General features: G+C 42.3%; 1 protein-coding gene across 1 annotated transcript in view; it reads left to right on the top strand.

Annotated features, from left to right (window-relative positions):
- The window catches only part of PCCA (propionyl-CoA carboxylase subunit alpha), a 457,969-nt gene that overhangs the window by 239,758 nt on the left and 200,069 nt on the right, over positions 1 to 18,142 (top strand). Inside the window, exon 17 of the mRNA XM_083168630.1 lies at positions 15,532 to 15,642. Coding sequence (XP_083024756.1) covers positions 15,532 to 15,642 — 111 coding nt within the window. The remainder of the gene's footprint in view (positions 1 to 15,531; positions 15,643 to 18,142) is intronic.

Below are 18,142 nucleotides of genomic sequence, written 5' to 3'. Positions count from 1 at the left end.
CCCACTAGATTCAAACATAGGTGCAGTCATGTTGGTTCAAGTCACATGGGAGTTTCTAGCCTATCCTCTGCAGTCTGTAACCCAGCAACTACAGCAACCAATTAGAGCACACTAAACCCATATCTTCAGTGAGCTTCTGTGGTTAGTGCAAGTTACCATACACCCGAACCGCCTGGCTCCAATCAGTACCAGCTGAATCCTGTCTCCAGTATTCCTCCTGTGATTTCTTCAATGGTTGTCATCAGTAACTGCACTTTCCTGCTGCATTTGATTATACCATCAAGCATCCATGCACATTAGGATCCTCTTCCTCAGATTTGTCTAGAAGGAAACCCTCACCAGCCCTGCACTCTGCTGCCAAGAATATATACCACTATCTACCACCATTGATTGCTGACCTCACCTTACACATTCGCTAGTTTCAACTGTCATCTGTTGCTTAGTTCCAGTTGAGACCTGATACTCACCATCGGTTCTAGCCGATCCTGTTATCCTCCATCGGTTCCAGCTGACCCTGATACTTACTATTGGTTACAACCGACACACGCAAGTACTTACTGCACAATTTAGCTATTCCAGTGACTCTTATGTGTGAACTCTCATTGCTAGACACCCCTTTGCTTACCATTCATAGTTATCTGTACATATTAGTATATGTGGAAAATCTTCATTAAACGTCCTTGGTTTAGTTTTACTCCAGCCACAGTGTTTCTTACTGATGAGCCAGACACAAACCTCAGGCAAGACACGGGTCAGTTCACATTAAAGTTTAATGGTAGTTACAATCATCCTATAAAATAAGTATGTTAGAACTCTATAAAAGCTGGGATGTCCCGGAATAAAAATCCAGTGTTATACTGCTATATAGATTCAATAATAATGTATAGGTTGTGAGAAGTAGGACATGAACTGAAATTTTAGGAAGATAGGTCCACAGGAAAGTTTGAGGAAAAATTATTTCACAGAAAGGGTAATGGACAAGTGGAATTGCCTCCCATCAAATCTGGTAGTGACTAACGTAGCACTTTACAGGCGTTTTCTAAGCGATCTCCCTAGATCGCCAAAAAATGCCCCTATATCGCTCCGTGTGTAGGGGCATAGCAATCAATGTGCAGCATCGCTATCGCCTGGCGTTTTAATATCCAGCATGCTGGCCCTGACAGATTACATCGCTGTATGCTAAGCGATCTTGCTGAGCGCACTGAGCGATCTAGCATCCCTCAGAACACTCAGCAACTTTAGAACTATTTAAACATGCATGAGAAAGATATAAGGATAGCCTTACAGAGAAAGAAGGTTTAAATAGGGTTTGAGGTAACCTTGTGGTAAAAAAGGGACATACTAGATGAGCCAATTGGTTTTATTTGCCGTCACATCCTATGTTTCTATGCAAAACATTCGGTACTTATGTAATATCTGGGCTCCTATGTTAAATGCACCCCATTTTTTCATACCCCTACTATCCAACTACACATGGAGTTGATTTTATATAGTGTGGTGAGCGCAGCGAGCCAACGTGCCCGATGCGTGGCGAGCGGACGCAGTCTCATTCGAAAAACGGGAGCCCAGATATTACAAGTACCAAACATTCTAATGAGATACAGTATTTCAGAAAAAACACAGGTGAGTGGCGCATAATATAAATGAATGCAATAAATAAAATATAATACAGGTATAGTATCCCTTATCCAAATTGCTCGGGACCAGAAGAATTTGGGGTAATGTATTTTGGAATATTTTTATATTTGAATGAAGTATGTTGCATTTATAATGTATAAGCACATCAAACATTTTGTGCGCAAATATATTTTATTTGCGCATGAAACAAGGTTTTAAAACATGAAGCAAAGTTTGGGTACTATCTTGGACACTGGATTTGAATGCCAAGCAATCATGTCCTTGCACATATTTAGTGCCAGTTACATGCTATGGTACTCTTTACCTAGAACGGCGCCCATCGCGACCATCGAATGCACTAAAAAACGGGTGCGATGCGATGCCCGCGATTTCCCATAGGGATCAATGTTAAAAGTGAGATTGGACGCGATTTTAGTGTTCAATGCCTCAATGCCCGCGATTTTTACATAGGAAACAATGTTAAATGGGCCACAGAGCCCAAATAGTCACCGTGAAGTCTGAAATGGCCCCCACAATTTTTAACGCCACCCCGCGATCAACGTCAACCCGAAGCGTAGCGAGGGGCGGCGGTACGTGTCCTCCGACCTTTTCATACCCCCACTATCCATGTCGGCGTGGAGTTGAGAATAGAATAGTGTGGCGAGCGGACGCGGATACCTTCACAGTTATACGCGTCCCCTCGCGGGCTTCCCAGGTGTCCATGGCGACGCGGACACCTGTACAGTCCGCGAAGGGACGCGTTTACCTGTGAAGGTATCCGCGTCCGCTCGCTGTGCTCGCCACGCTTCGGGCTCGGTGGCTCGCTGCGCTCGCCACACTATTCTATTCTCAACTCCACGCCGACGTGGATAGTGGGGGTATGAAAAGGTCGGAGGACGCGTACCGCCGCCCCTCGCGGGCTCGCTGCGCTCGCCACGCTTCGGGTTGATGTTGATCGTGGGGTGGCATTAACAATTGTGGGGGCCATTTCACAGTTCAAGGGCACTATTAGGGCTCTGTGGCCCATTTAACATTGTTTCCTATGGCCAAATCGCGGGTATTGAGGCATTTAACAGTAAAATCGCGTCCAATCACAGTTTTAACATTGATCCCTATGGGAAAATCGCGGGCATCGCGTGCATCGCGTCGCACCCGTTTTTAATGTACCCGCGATTTTTTACCCCCGACGCCCGCGATGCCAATCGCGGGCGCCGTTCTAGGTAAAGAGTACCCATGCTATTTCCCCAGTAGTGCCAGTTACAGTTATGTCCCCAGTAGGTTTTTTAGCAAAAAATAAAAGTACATTTTGGAGACTATGGTTTCCAGTGTAAGAGGAAAATGAATTCCGGATCCCAAGAAAGGGTAGGTGAATAAGCAGTTGTGGAGGAAGTAGTATAGCAAGATGAGCTGGTTCAAGCTAGATTAAAAAGTCTGGAAGTCAGTTTTGAGAGTTCCAATAGTGCTCCTGACTAGTTTTGTTGTGCACAGTTTACTTTTTCAAAAACGTTTTTCAAGCGCCTGATTTCTAGTCTTACCTCAAAAGGAAACCTATCTTAACTAAATATTTCAGTTCGGAACAATGGAATGAATACTAAAATGTAAACAGATCCAAGTATTGAATAATACTAGGGACACTCATTGCTTAGAAGCTGTTATTTCAAGCTGGTTCTATATGATGGATATCTCATTACCACAGATCAATATCATTAATAATGTTATACAGTGGCACTGTACGTCACAGAATCCGTCTGGACATTCCAGGCTTCTATAAGTGTCTTGCAAGGAATATAGTGAAGATATTCTGGCAAAGCTTAAAATCCCCAATGTTTTATCTATGGTCTTATTTTCAGCCAATATATCATACTTCCTAACAGTGTAGATTTCAGTGGGAAGTCCTGATGTCAGTGGACTGTTCCATGTTCCTGTGTGTGAGTCTGAGACATAGCTCCCTTGCCACTCACACATTTGTTCCTCATGCTGCAAAAGGTACTTGTGTATTATCTGGGTGCCCGATTTTATCATTGCATGCCACTACTTAAGGCATGCGATGCAATTTTTCATTGTAAAGACCAGATTTTTAATTGTATAGTCACCCATGGGTGATTTCATACCCCCACTATCCAACTACGCATGAAGTTGATTTTATATAGTGTGGCGAGCGGACGCGGATTACTTTACATGTATTCTGCATCCCCTTGCGGGGCTCGCTGCGCTCACCACGCTTCGGGCTCGCTGCGCTCGCCACACTATATAAGATCAACTCCATACGTAGTTGGATAGTGGGGGTATGAAATCACCCATGGGTGACTATACAATTAAAAATTGGGTCTTTACAATGAAAAATTGCATCGCATGAATTGTATGCCACTATATTGCAATGAAGAAATCAGGCGCCCAGATATTACACAAGTCCCCTGCAAACAACTATGGACGCGGCTATGACAAATATGATGCAGTCGCAACTATAGTAGAAATTCCCCTGCATTTACTCAGATGGAGAAAAGAGCTCTGCATGTAATCTGGGCCTGTGCACATGTCTATATTAGATTGAACCACCCATGTGGGAATGAGCAATTTCTATTGTGTTTAAGTATAGTTCACTGCAATATAAATTTAGGAATCAATCTTATGTGCAAGGGGGGGTGAGTTTCCATTGCATTGTAGTAGTAACTGGTGAGGGCACTGTAACTTGTGTTGCTGAAATTAGTTGCGTATGGAGACTGTGAAGCTCTCAAATAAAAGGCCATACTCCGATATATCATTTGCACGTAACATAGGGTACATTTCATTTGTGTGACGTGCCATCTAAAGACACACAAAGCATGACGGCAGCATCTGTAGACACTGAAAGTGGGTGTCTTAAGGCCCCCATACACTAGGGCGACTTGTCCTTAGGACAAGTCGCCCCCGACTTCCCCCTGAGCTTCCCCGGCTGCTCCCCGGGGGAGCTTGATTAGATTGGCACTTGATGTGCCATTTTTTACATGTGATAAATCGTCTCGATTTATCACATGTAAAAAACCCGGGGGGCAGGTGTGGTGGGGGGGGCTACAGAGCAGGGCTGCTGGTGGGAGCAGGGGGGGCTGGGGACGATGCGGGGGACACAGGCGGCATAGAGCCGGGCAGAGGGAGCCGAGAGCTGTCAGTGCTAGAAAAAAAAGCCTATACAATGAATGGGCAGCCTGTGATTGGCTGAGCGCTCTCTCAGCCAATTGCTGACTGGCTGAGAGAGCGCTCAGCCAATCACAGGCCACCCATTCATTGTATGGGCTTTTTTTTTTTTATTCAGTACTGACAGCTCCCGGGTCCCCCTGCCCGGCTCTATGCAGCCTGTGTCCCCCGCAGCGTCCCCAGCCCCCCCTGCTCCCTCCACCGCCGCGCTGCCCCACTAGGTCCCAAGTCGGGTGGTCGGACGTGCAGCAGGTCCGACCACCCGACGCAGATCCGATGCGCACGGGACCGCGCATCGGATCTGAGGGGACATCAAAACTAGCCGATTTTGGTCCGATTTCTGCCAGATCCGACTGATCTGGCCGAAATCTGACCAAAATCGGCTAGTGTATGGGGGCCTTTAGTCATAGTCATCAGACACATGGATCTTCACCAAGGAAGGGCTTTGTAGCAGCATAGAATAAAAAATCAGACAACTGTAAATTGTAAGCTCCTTGGAGCAGGGCCCTCTTCCTTCCTGTTTTCACAGCCCTCTTCTAATGCATTTTAATTACAGCTATCTCCTACTCAGCGACCATCTATGCCCACATCACTTGTCACTCATAGTTGCCTACGGCTGCTCGCCACTGGTAGAACATGGACAACTCCTTTTCCTTCCTTACATTTCAGCTATAGTGTACTGAGACTTGTACTAATTGTATGTAGCCTGTGCTCTGTTTTAGTTTTTTAGTTACTGTAATGTTATGTTCTGTGTACCCTCTATTATTCTAATGAGTGCCATATGGCCCCTTATAAATATAATAATAATAATAACAACGGCAGCTAAAGACACAATAAAGGCCATGGCTATGTCTGACTCAGAATCCGGCCTCATAAAATGCCAGTGCCGCCTGCACAGATCCCGTCCCTCAATAGCCCTTCCCATATTAGGGCTGCTTCCACTAATTTCCTGGGCTGGTTTTCCATCCCAATTGTTCCAGGCTATTGGTAAGCAGCATCATTTTTCAGAAGGACATTGCACCTTCTGGTCCTCTAATGCAGGCATTCCCAACCACGGTCCTCAAGGCTCACCAACAGTGCATGTTTTAGTGATATCCAGGCTTCAGCACAGATGGTTTAATCAGAATCCCTCAGGTACTAATTAAGGCACCTGTGCTCAAGCCTGGATATTTACAAAACCTGCACTGTTGGTGTGCCTTGAGGACCATGGTTGGGAATGCCTGCTCTAATGAATAAAAACCCTTAGCTATTTGAGGTATAGAGCAACCTATTGATTGCTGTAAACTCTGACCCTCTGAATGCTATGGGCTGCAGGCAGCACTGCACACAGCTTTCTCCCTGCCATTTCATTCACACAATGTCTGTGCATTAACTGGGATTTTAAATACAGTAACGTCTGGAAATGATGCAGGCCTGTGCCAGGTCATCATATGTTTTATTCTGACAAAGTAGAGGTCATTCCCAACAGCACATTAAGAGCCCTCCCGGTGTTCAACTTTGGACACTACTAAAGCATTTAATTTAACCTAACACTGCCTCTAGTACAGGTTTACAGCTGGCCATTCAGATTAATTCCTTACATTGTTCTACTTCTATTGGGATTTGATCTCAGCTGGATATCATTACCTAAAAATGTGCTACTGCAGGGCCTTCCACCACTGGCGTAATATAGGAGCACGGTAACATTATTTGCCTGAGTGTTCATACCATGGTATTGTGTTAGTTCGCTTCATTCATTATTTGTTACTACTGTATTCTTTCAATTTGGGTATCTATACTGTACTATTATTATATTGTATGACATACACAAGAGGAAGGTTGTCCTAATTAGCAATAAAAATATTTGCTCATATGTTTGTGAGGATCTAGAAAAAAGTTTAATGACAGAACTGTTAAACTCAGTCAATGGTGGTCCTTAGGTCGCCCTGGGGTCACATATGGCCCTCAAAGCTTTGCAGCCCTAAGCTCCATCCTAGTTTTTGGTTATATTTGTTAGTTACAGCTTGTAATGCTTGTGATGTGTTATTACAGCAATGTGTCATTTTCATCAATTAATTGTATTCATGTAATTTACAACCTAGATTAAAGGGTAATGTCCAGCCCTTTTGAAGGTTAGTGGCCATTTAGCTCCACCCCTAAAATATATCAAATTGCTGTAATGCTATTATACACTCAATGGCATGTCTTACTAATCTCTGATTTACAGATCAACAAAAGGATGCATACTGTTAGTTTAAGTAAGAGCAAAGATGTGTCTGTACGGGATGCAGTCAATTTACCTATAATCAAAATCCCGACTGTCAAAATACCAACAACCATTGACCAACGGTCAAAATACCGACATTTAAAATACCGACGCGGTCGAAATACTGACATTTAACTTGTTCATACTTTACCATCCCAGTGGACATGGAGGCGGAATATAACAGTGTGCCGAGCGTAGCGAGGCACCATGCCCGAAGCGTAGTGAGCCATGAGATCGGACGCGGTACTACGTTTCACTGTCCATCTCGCACTGACATGTGCCTACAGGCGAAATTTTATGCCCTACCATCCACTAGGGTGTGGAGGGAGAATTAATTAGTTTGCCGAGCGTAGCAAAGCACCGTGCCCGAAGCATGGCGAGCGGACGCGGTACACTTATAAGGGTTTCATGTCCACCTATGTCAACATACAGACCAAAAAAAAGCAAATTTTGCACATGGGTACATTTTTATCATGCAAATCTGTGGTCGAAGTGGGAATTTTGACATATAGATGTTTTGATAGGTCAGTGGTTTCTAAACAGTGTGTCTAGGCTCCCTGGAAGACTAACACAAACAATACAACTGTTTCACTACTATGAAGCAATGTCATGAAAAGGTTGTGTCCTTAGAGCAGAGGCTACCTTATTGTGAAGGACACACCCTAGTTCAGGAGAAAAGATGACAAGCTGGAGCCTGGTGCCAGTGATGTGAGATGGGCAGTCTGGAAGGGAGGGAGACTGGATCTCAGCTTGGTGCCAAAGAGGACTGGGACATGAGTTGCAGCCAGGCATGGATGAAGCTGAAATTTTGGTGTTACACACGTGAGCGGGCTGCACTGCAGTGCTCTGTATGTTCACTTTCCCGCTGTACAGTAATTTCCAGGTCAGTGCCATGGAAGTGGCAGTATGCCATACCACTATATACCATCTCACTTTGAGCACAGGTGCAATTGCATTTAATTTCAACTCCAAATACAGTATTTGTCCTCCTGCAAAAAGCCTCAATATGCCACATAGCGGGCGATGCCTTGCTGGATCAAGCTGACAGATCACGTGCAACTCTGCTAGCGTCAGGCTAGTTGCAATGCATTTACGATGCATTAGGAGACCGTGCTTATTCATTTGATATATTACACGACTTAGCATGTATGTGAAGACAAATAGAACGTGCCATGGAAATAATGCCATGGCTGCTGCATTGTGGCACTTTGTATGCAGTTACACTGACTCAGTTACATACAGATTTACAAGTGTCACATATTAAAATCCTCAGAACAGTCTCTTAGTAACAAAATTGTGACTAGCTCAAAACTGGCTAGTGTGTATGGCCAGGTGGTGAACACTGATGCACACTCCCGCATCATCGCCGGCCGCCGGCGGTAATGACTTTCCATAGTGTCCTACTATGGAAAGTCATTCACCCTGTGAAAATTGCTCAATGTGTATGCACTGAGCGATTTTCTGCCCTGCGATATGAACATAATCGCTGGCCATACACGATGGGCAGACACTCCTAGTGTGTATGGCCCTTTTAGATGTGATGTAAGTTATTTATATTGATGTGCAGGGTAAATACTGGCTGCTTTAATTTTAAACTGAAATTTAGATGTAAGTTTTAACACAACGCACCGAAATATCTCTCTCTGCACATTTTACATTTGCCTCATCTGCATTGCACATGGTTTTGTCCATTTGAGAAATATTTTGCATTTGCAATCAACTCTGAATAATGCCCTTTGTGCGATTTCAGGCTGAAACCAGGGTGCTGGGACAACAGAACATTGCACCCTTTGCAGTTAATAGAATTGATCCCATAGAGAATATCCTATTCCACTGTCTGGTCAGATCAATATTGTATTTTAACATTTCATTTTTGAATGTTGCAAGATAAATAAGATTTGAGGTCCCATAATACTAATACATTTTCTCACTTAAATGCACAGAACATAGTCAAAGGCTTGGGTAAATCTGCAATAAAATAGTATAGTTGCATTAAATGTAAACTTTTCATGTAATAAGGATATCTTGCTGGCCTCTGTTTGATCCTCTGAGTGTGTGGTGGTCATGTCTGGCTGATGTTTTGGTAGCAGCAGGTAGTCTGTACAAGCTGCTTTGGGTTCCTCTGCTGTTGAGTAGCAGTAATTCACACAGATGGGGAGGCCGTATGAACTTTCGCAAAGGTCATGATCCATAGGAGATCTAAGATTCAGCTTTTTTTTTTTTTGGCGTTTTCCGGTGCTACACTTATTCTAAAGTGGAAAAATAAGATACAGTACTATTTAACAAGCATTGCATCACAGAACTTGTGGCCAATAGCCTCATGTAAGATCCAAGACGTTTCTTTGCAGAGCAGAAACAATGGCCTGATGTTGGACATTAATTATGGCTTCTTTGATTTTGGCGTTAACTGATTCAGTAATCAAAATTATTGTTTTTCTTTTCTTTTACTCAAGGTTTGGAATTAATTAAGGTCCACTTAGTGCAGAGGTGTCACCGGGTGTGGTAACAACCAGTGCACATTCTGAATTACCCCCCCCCCTTTTTGTTCAGAAAGTAGGTGGATTAATTGATAGAGGGCAAGGCCCCACAGGGACCCCATTTTTGTCACTTCAGGGATGTAGGCTACTGCTGGAGACAGGACTGTCTAGAGTGCTGCCTTTTTATGTGTCGCAGGAGCGGAGTGCTGCAGGAGAGTATGACACTGCAATGTCTGGCTCCTACCACTGCAGAAGAGTTGGGACTTTTTGGTTAGTGATGCCATTTACTTAATAATAATAATTTTATTTATATAGCGCTCTTTCTTCAAAAGGACTCAAGGTGCTTAACAGATAGAATTAATGTAATACAATACAGAAACAATGAAAATACCGAAAGCTTTTCAAAACAATACTTAACCCCTTCCCGCCGTAGCCTGTTTTTGCCTTCCTGACAGAGCCCTTTTTTTCAAATCTGACATGTATCACTTAAGTGGGGATAACTTTTTTTTGCTTTTACTTATCCCAGTGATTTTGAGATTGTTTTCTCGTGACACATTGTACTTCAAGTTAGTGGTAAATTTGGGTCGATACAGTCTGTGTTTTTTTGTGAAAAATACCAAAATGTCGTAAAAAAATGGAAAATTTAGCAATTTTCAAAATGTTAAATTTTCTGCTTGTGAGACAAATAATCATACCACTCAAAATAGTTAATAACTAACATAGACCATATGTCTACTTTATGTTTCCATCATTATTTCAACCTCCTTTTAATTTTTTTGGACACTAGGAGGCTTAAAATATGAATAGCAAATTCTAAAATTTTCAAGAAAATTTCAAACACTGATTTTTTTAGGGACCAGTTCAGTTCTGATGTGACTTTGAGGGACTTGTATGTGAGACACCCCCATAAATGATGCCATTTCAAAAACTGCACCCCTCACAGTATTCAAAACAGCATTTTGGAAGTTTGTTAACCCTTTAGGTGTTTCACAGGAATTAAAACAAAGTGTAGGTGAAATTTCAAAACTTCATTTTTTTTTGCAGATTTTCAATTTTAATACATTTTTCTAAGGAACACAGTAGATTTTACTAGAGAAATGTGACTAAAAATTGATTCCCCCAATTCTTTTGTATTCATAAATATCCTATATGTGGCCCTAGTGTGCACGTTGACCAAACCACAGGCTTCATAATAGAAGGAGCACCTACTTGATTTTGGAGCCTCCTTTTTATGAGATTATTTTTTAGGCACCATGTAGGTTTCTAGGCACCATAAGATGCTAAAAGTTAGGAACCCCCCCACAAGTGACCCCATTTTGCAAACTACACCCCTCAGGGAATTCAACTAGGGGTATAATGTACATTTCAAACCCCCAGGGGTTTCACCAATTGTGGTACAACTGGGCAGTGAAAATGAAAAATTAAATTTTTTACACAAAAATGCAGTTCTGGCTCCAAATTTTTCATTTTCACAAGGAATGAAGGAGACAAAGCACCCCAAAATCTGTGCCCCAATTTCTCCCGAGTACGGCAATGCCTCACATGTGACCAAAAAATACCATTTGGGTGCATGGCAGGACTCAGAAGGGAAGGAGTGATATTTGGATTTTGCAGCACAGATTCTGGTGGAATGTTGGTGGGTGCTATGTCGCATTAGCAAGACCCCCGAAGCACCAATACAGTGGAACCCCCCCACAAGTGACCCCATTTTGCAAACTACACCCCTCAGTGAATTCATCTAGGGGTATAGTGTACATTTCAAACCCCCAGGGGTTTCACCAATTTTGGTACAACTGGGCTGTGAAAATGAAAAATTACATTTTTTTACACAAAAATGCAGTTCTCGCTCAAAATTTTTTATTTTCACAAGGAATGAAGGAGACAAAGCACCCCAAAATCTGTGCCCCAATTTCTCCCGAGTACGGCAATGCCTCATGTGTGACCAAAAAATGGCAGGACTCAGAAGGGAAGGAGTGATTTTTGGATTTTGCAGCTCAGATTCTGGTGGAATGAATGGTGGGTGCTATGTGGCATTAGCAAGACCCCCCGAAGCACGGTGAAATGATGAACCTAATAATCCATAGATGTGTGGTATATTTTAAAACACTCCTTTATACATAGGCCGGGTTTGTCGGGGCAAGTTTCACAGTGGAAAATAGTATCCTTTCTTATTCCCTTTTTATAGCAAACTTTGCACCTTTTTTGTGTCCTGCCCTTTTTTGCAGTGGAGGGGACTTTGTTAGGAAAATGCTGCCCTGGTACAATACGGGGGCCAGTACTAGAAGTACTGGGGCCCTCTGCCTGCTGGTTCCCAAATATTAGGCCCTTTATGACTTCCTCTTGAAAGTGAGGGGCAGCAGGCACACAACTGTGGGTGCAACCTGACAGGGTATATATAAAAAAAAAAACCTGCACCCCCAAAAAGTTGCTGATCAGTTAATTTATACTGATCAGCACAAAAGGGGGGGCAGTAGGGGGGGCAGCAGTCAGTTGCACAGGCAGCACAACATTTGGTGCAACTGACAGGTATATATATATATAAAAAAAAAAAAACCTGCACCCCCAAAAACTTGCTGATCAGCACAAAAGGGGGGGCAACAGACACAAAATATATCACTATCTCTCACTATCTCTCACTATCTGTCACTCTCTGTCACTCTATGACACTGCAGCAGCAGCACACAGGATGTCACAAGATCCAGGAAGCATCCAGCTGCTGGCAGCACGCTACCAGCGGTGATCAGGTAAGTATCAGGCAAGGATCAGGTCAGTATCACGGCAGATTGGCACGGTGGCCGCTCTGCACGCAATTCCAGACCGGAATGGCGTCTGCAGCGCAGTCACCGTTAGTTTAAATCACAGCCTTGGGGGCAGGTGGGGTGAGGTGTGGTCATCACCGGTGACCCCCTCACGCCCCCTCACACCCGGCGGTGATTGATCCATGTGTTACCGAGCGTCTGATTCGCCGGTAACACAGGAAAACGCTGCGATTGGTTGTTCACATTGAACAGCCAATCGCAGCGATCGCCGACGGGGGGAGGCATCGCCGCCCCCCCTGGGCATGCTGGGACACGTATATATACGTCATGTGTCGGGAAGTACATCCCGGCCATGACGTATATATACGTCAAATGTCGGGAAGGGGTTAAGGAAATGCTTGAGTAAACAGGAAAGTCTTGTGTTTGAAGCATTCCATAGTTGGGGGGCCTCTCGAACTGTGCGGGGAAGTGAGTTCCATAAAGTCGGAGCTGCATGGCTAAAAGTTTGACCCCCAGATGAATTGCAGGAGATTCTAGGTACTGCTAAAAGTCCTTCAGCTACAGATCGCAGTAATCAGGTGGACTGTATGGAATCAGAAGCTGCTTCAGGTACCTTGGGCCTTGATCATGTAGGGCTCATGTACTTAGTGTTTTAGACTTTCAAATGAAAAGATGAGATTGATATAAAAAATTAGAATGCCCAATATGACATTCCATGCCTGTTTTTGTGACCATAGAACATAGGGGAATTCAATTAGCTATAGGACACTCCATGGGCATTTAGATTCTTTTGTTAAGAGCTCAGAGTTTTTCAAGCTCTGAGGCTAATGTGTAGTAAGGCATAGATTTTGGGTAAAGTGTCTAGAACTATGCAAATTATCATGTGCAGTAAGCAATTGAATGGCTTCAGGCTCTTTACCTTGGAGCTAAAAGCCCACGGTAAGTCATGTGGCTAATTGAATTCCTCTCATAATGTACACTATAATGGCTATAGCAACATACATTTCTTTAGGATCTAAAAAAAAAACCCACTTTAAGAGACTTAGGGGGGCAATTCAATTGGTTGTGGTAATTTACCACAGCCTGATTGGAGCAGAAGGGCAATTTAATTAGTTGTCATGAAAAATGTCCCATTTGTCGGTGTGCTAGCATGTTCATAGTTAATTCACGGGTGACAAATAAAGGCTCTAATTGAATGTTAGCAGGCATCAAAGCCTAAAGCTACCACTCTTTTTCACACCTTGTAAATTACCGGGCTTATTGAATCCAAACACCCCCCCCCACACACACACACACACCCCCACCCCTATTGATGAGGTTACTTACCTAATGATAATCTGTAGTTCATTGTAACTTTTCTGCTGTTACAGTTCTTATCAGTTGTTAGATTTATTTATAAAATACTATCATATTACTTAGCATGATAAAGTAATAATAACATACCCTAGTTTAGAATGATCTGAAACAGAAGCAATGTTTATGCTGTACCAACCTATAGTTTAAGACACAGGTCCCCAATCACAGTCTCCAAGGCACTACAATGCTCTATGGCTCGCTCAGCACAGATGGTTACATCAAATTGAATGAGGTCACCTTTGGCCAAGCATGGATATATTTAAAACCTGGACTGTTGGGGAGCCTTGAGCACTACGTTTGGTAACCTCTGGTCTAAGAGGTGGGGTCATAACAACAATTGGTGCTGTTGGTGTGCATACATGCTCCAGAGGTTTGGTGATTACGCATACAGCATTATTTCCTGCTATTCAAATAAAAAATGTAGTGTAAAAAATATATATATTTCCTATATACGGTAAACATTACAGGTCATTATGATGAATAAAAATGTTTGCTTGGCAATTTTCACACCTATTTTAACAAATTCACTTGGTACTCAAAGGGTTAAACAATTTCAAAGATGGTTGTTTTGGGAATGTTTCCAATTTTGATATACAGTATGTAGGACTAATTAGACACATTCATGCATCCCATTCACATTTAACTATGGACTCCTAGATCCACGAAGTTCCTCCTATCAGTAATTTTTTTAAATATTTAATATTTAAAATACCACCAGATACAGGGTTTTGCAAAATCAATACAAAGGGCAGTATTCTATGAGAAAAATTATCCGTGTTTTATGGAGAATTTTTGCTTTTTTTCGCCTTGGACGGAGCATTTTGCTCTCCAAAAGTGAACCACCCTATTCAATGTGAAATATTCGCCGTCTTTCTAAGTGATTTTCGCCGTCTCTCTCCGTGTAGAAATTCTCTATCTTTTGATGGAGAGCTGGAATGTGAACTTTTAATCTAAAAGGTTTTTTTTTTTAATTTTGGTGTCAAAAAATCAGGTTTTTTTTTCTGTGAAGGGGCATGTTATTTTTATTCATGTGCTTATAGCACATGCATATATATTTAATAAAAAAAAAAAATGTAAACATTTTAATTTTTTTTTTTTTTTTACACAGTGCAGCCAGCAGGGGGCCGGAGCGCTCGAGCCGCTCATTAGATATTCATATATTCACTGCACCCGATCGTTAATATGCACGAACGGGTGCAGTGAATACTGGGTCCCCCGCTGGCTATAGGGGGGGGGGCAGCCTGTGCTGCCTGGGTCCCGGGGGGGCCCCCTACCCTCCACATATGTTCTGGGGCATCCAGGGAGACTTTAATCTCCCTGGATGCCACCGTCCCACGGCTCCCTGTCAGCTCCCTGCCGCGGACGCTCGTCCGCTGCAGGGGTTAAGACTCGCCGCGAGTGGCGGCGAGTCTTAAATACGTTGAATAGTGGGAGCAGGAGGCTCCGGAACACGGAGAGTGCATGGCGAGAGAAAAAATCTCTCGCCATGCACAGAGAATTTTCCTCATTGAATACTGCCCAAAGTGTTAATGTTGTGATAAAATGACCAATTACCCCGATTGGAGGTAAATATGGCTTCATTTGCAGTTTCTTTTCAAGACATTATTTACTATTTTATTTTATTATCATTAACCTCCCTTCCATGTCATCTTTCTGGCAGTATCACAAATATGCATAGTGAGTGGTCTTTCAATTTGCTATCTGTTCCTGCCCCTAGTTGTTTTTTTCATAATGTTATATTTACTCCTCTTTTATATACACACGTATGGCACACGACCATACGTCCCCAATGGTACACTCAAGTTACCTGGCGGGTCGAGGTTAGCCATTTATATGCCTTATTGCTGTAGATCTAAGCACAGTGTTTTTGAGTTGGAGACTACATGACTGTTGTATTGTTTTTCAGGTGTAACTCACAATATTCCTTTACTCCGGGAGATTATCACTCATCCTCGTTTCATCAAAGGAGACATAACGACAAAATTTCTTCCAGAAGTTTATCCTGATGGATTTAAAGGTTCGCCTTATATTTATTTTCTTGTGATCATGTAGTGACTAACTTTAGACATTAATGGGTTTGTCATTTAAACTGATCAGTTATTTTTTATTGACTGCTTTGATTTATAAGTAGAAAGATGCCAGTGCTTAGTTACACATTACACACCGTAAAGGTAATTTGTTTCACAACTAGACGTCTATTTCATGCAACTAATCTCATCGTGCTCTGTAAGTATAGAAATTATATTGGTGTATTATGTTGCAATGCAACAACTATATCAATTTAAGATCGCTTGATAAATACTATTTATTTTATAAATTGACATTTTGTATAAGGGTATAATACATAAATCACTTAGTGATACATTTATCAATGATCATTAATTTCAAATAGTGGCAGGAAGTATCGCTAGCTGTACTGTCTATATAAAGGGGCTATACGATATGGCATTTGTTTTCCGAAAATCTCTCTATTCACACGTGCAGGTCGTAATCTGGGGATGCAGTGTAAATCCCGGCGTTCAGAATCCCGACGCTGAAATCCCGACCGCTGAAATCCCGACCGCTGAAATCCCGACACTTTCTCCCTCTGGGGGTGTCCTCGACACCCCCGGAGGGAGAATAAATTAGCGTGCCGAGCGTAGCGAGGCACCGGGCCCGCTGCGTGGCGAGCGCAGCGAGCCCGCAAGGGGGGGGCGATCCACGTCCCCCTCTTGTCGGGATTTCGGCGGTCGGGATTCCAGCGTCGGGATTCTGAACGCCGGGATCCCGACCGCCGGGATTTAATACTGAATCCGTAATCTGTGCATTCAGTGTTTACATTGTGTTTTAGTAAATGTTATATATGAAATTCATTGGTCTATTTGTTTGAATGGCCAGTTATCTATTTCTACACTTCTGTACTGATTGGGATGCAACCAATGCGACCTGGTCCATTTGTATCCTCTCCAGGTTTTAGGAGGGGTTTGGGTTGTGGCCGGACCTCCTGCTGGCCAGAACTTTCGCCCCAGCAGCCTTTCCCGAGCCTTCCACTGAATGATTTGGATACAATCTTCCCCAAAGTTGTGATATTAAGTCCCAGAAGACATATTAGGGGGTTGGGGTTCTGGTTGGACCAGGCACAACTTTGAACCAGTGAGTCTGTTCTACACCATCTCCTGGATGGATTTGGATGAAGTTTCTCAGAGTGAAGATAGACTAAAGGGTTGATGTCCTGGACAGATTTGGATGTATTTAGATGCAAAGTTTAATGAACTGTAATAACTTACAGAAATGACCAAAATGTAATGACCATAAATCAATTAAAGTAACTGACAAAATATTGTTACAAAGCAACATTAAGCGATGCGTAATATGTGTGCGCTATATAAGAAACATTAAGAAACGCAAGAAACATATAAGAAACATATTAATAAATAAATAAGAACAAAAGGAAAGCCGTAAACCCATCTTATATGTTAAAGTGAATATATAGCAGAACATAGAGGATAGCTGGCGATTAAGACTATTGGTGAACACCCCCCCACCACCCAAAAAAAAAAACACATTGGGCAGGCGCCTCACGGAACTACTTTTAGGCTCATAGTTATTTGAAAATGATGCCTACTACGTCCAAATCATTGATAACTTAATTATTGGAAAATGAAAACCTGTGCAACTCTTTGAATATTATCCTTTTATTATAATGCCCTAAGCTCAGAAATATAATGAAAAATTATAATTTCTTCAAAATACTGCTAATGTTTTTTGTTTCAGTTTAATGATGTTACTGAATTCAGCTACAGTAGTTGTAGTCTAGATCCCAGACATCATCATGTGTCATTCTTAATGTATAAAGTGAGCTTTTGATTAGTGTAAGCTTTCCTAATATTAATTTCAAGGGATAAGGCAGGAACCAGAGGTCAGTGAGTTTTTGCATTCCATTCTTGACCTGCTGCTGCAGTGAGAGCCCGCCCCACACCTGTTCTTGGTTTATGTACTGTAAAAGGTGACAATAAGGCGCCAAGTCATTAAGCAGAAACAGCAGCTTTCTCTTTTGATTTTTATGCTGAACTGCAAATTCTCTCACTTTTTTTTACTTCTAATACATGAAGTTAGTTCCTCTGATACCCTTCCTTTTGTATGTGTGATAATTCAAACAAATGAATAGGGGTTTTTTTTATTGATCAATTCTAGGAAAAATTACAATCTACATTATACTTTCAAGAACTTAAGGTATAAGTGGTGATAACATGTATTTCATAGAAACTTTAAATACAAGGGTAATGTGAAATCGCTTACCAATTCTGTACCTGCTGCGCCACACATTTTTGTATCATATTTGTTAATGTTAGATAAGAACTTGATTTGACTTTGATAATTTAATTGACTATTAGAGTTTAAGTGTAATTAGAGAAATATGGGATATTTAGTAAAAATCCAACAAGTATTAGAAAGTTTACCTTTTTGGTAAGCACAATCTCCTTGGAATTTTGCAATACAAATCCATACTGAAGAGGTGGAAAGTGAGAGGATGGAGA

Source organism: Crinia signifera, chromosome 2 (genome assembly GCF_055691185.1).
Source record: "Crinia signifera chromosome 2, ASM5569118v1, whole genome shotgun sequence".
In the NCBI taxonomy this organism is placed as follows: Eukaryota; Metazoa; Chordata; class Amphibia; order Anura; family Myobatrachidae; genus Crinia; species Crinia signifera.
Note: the sequence above shows the minus strand (reverse complement) of the source record. Positions and strands in the feature narration are given on the sequence as shown.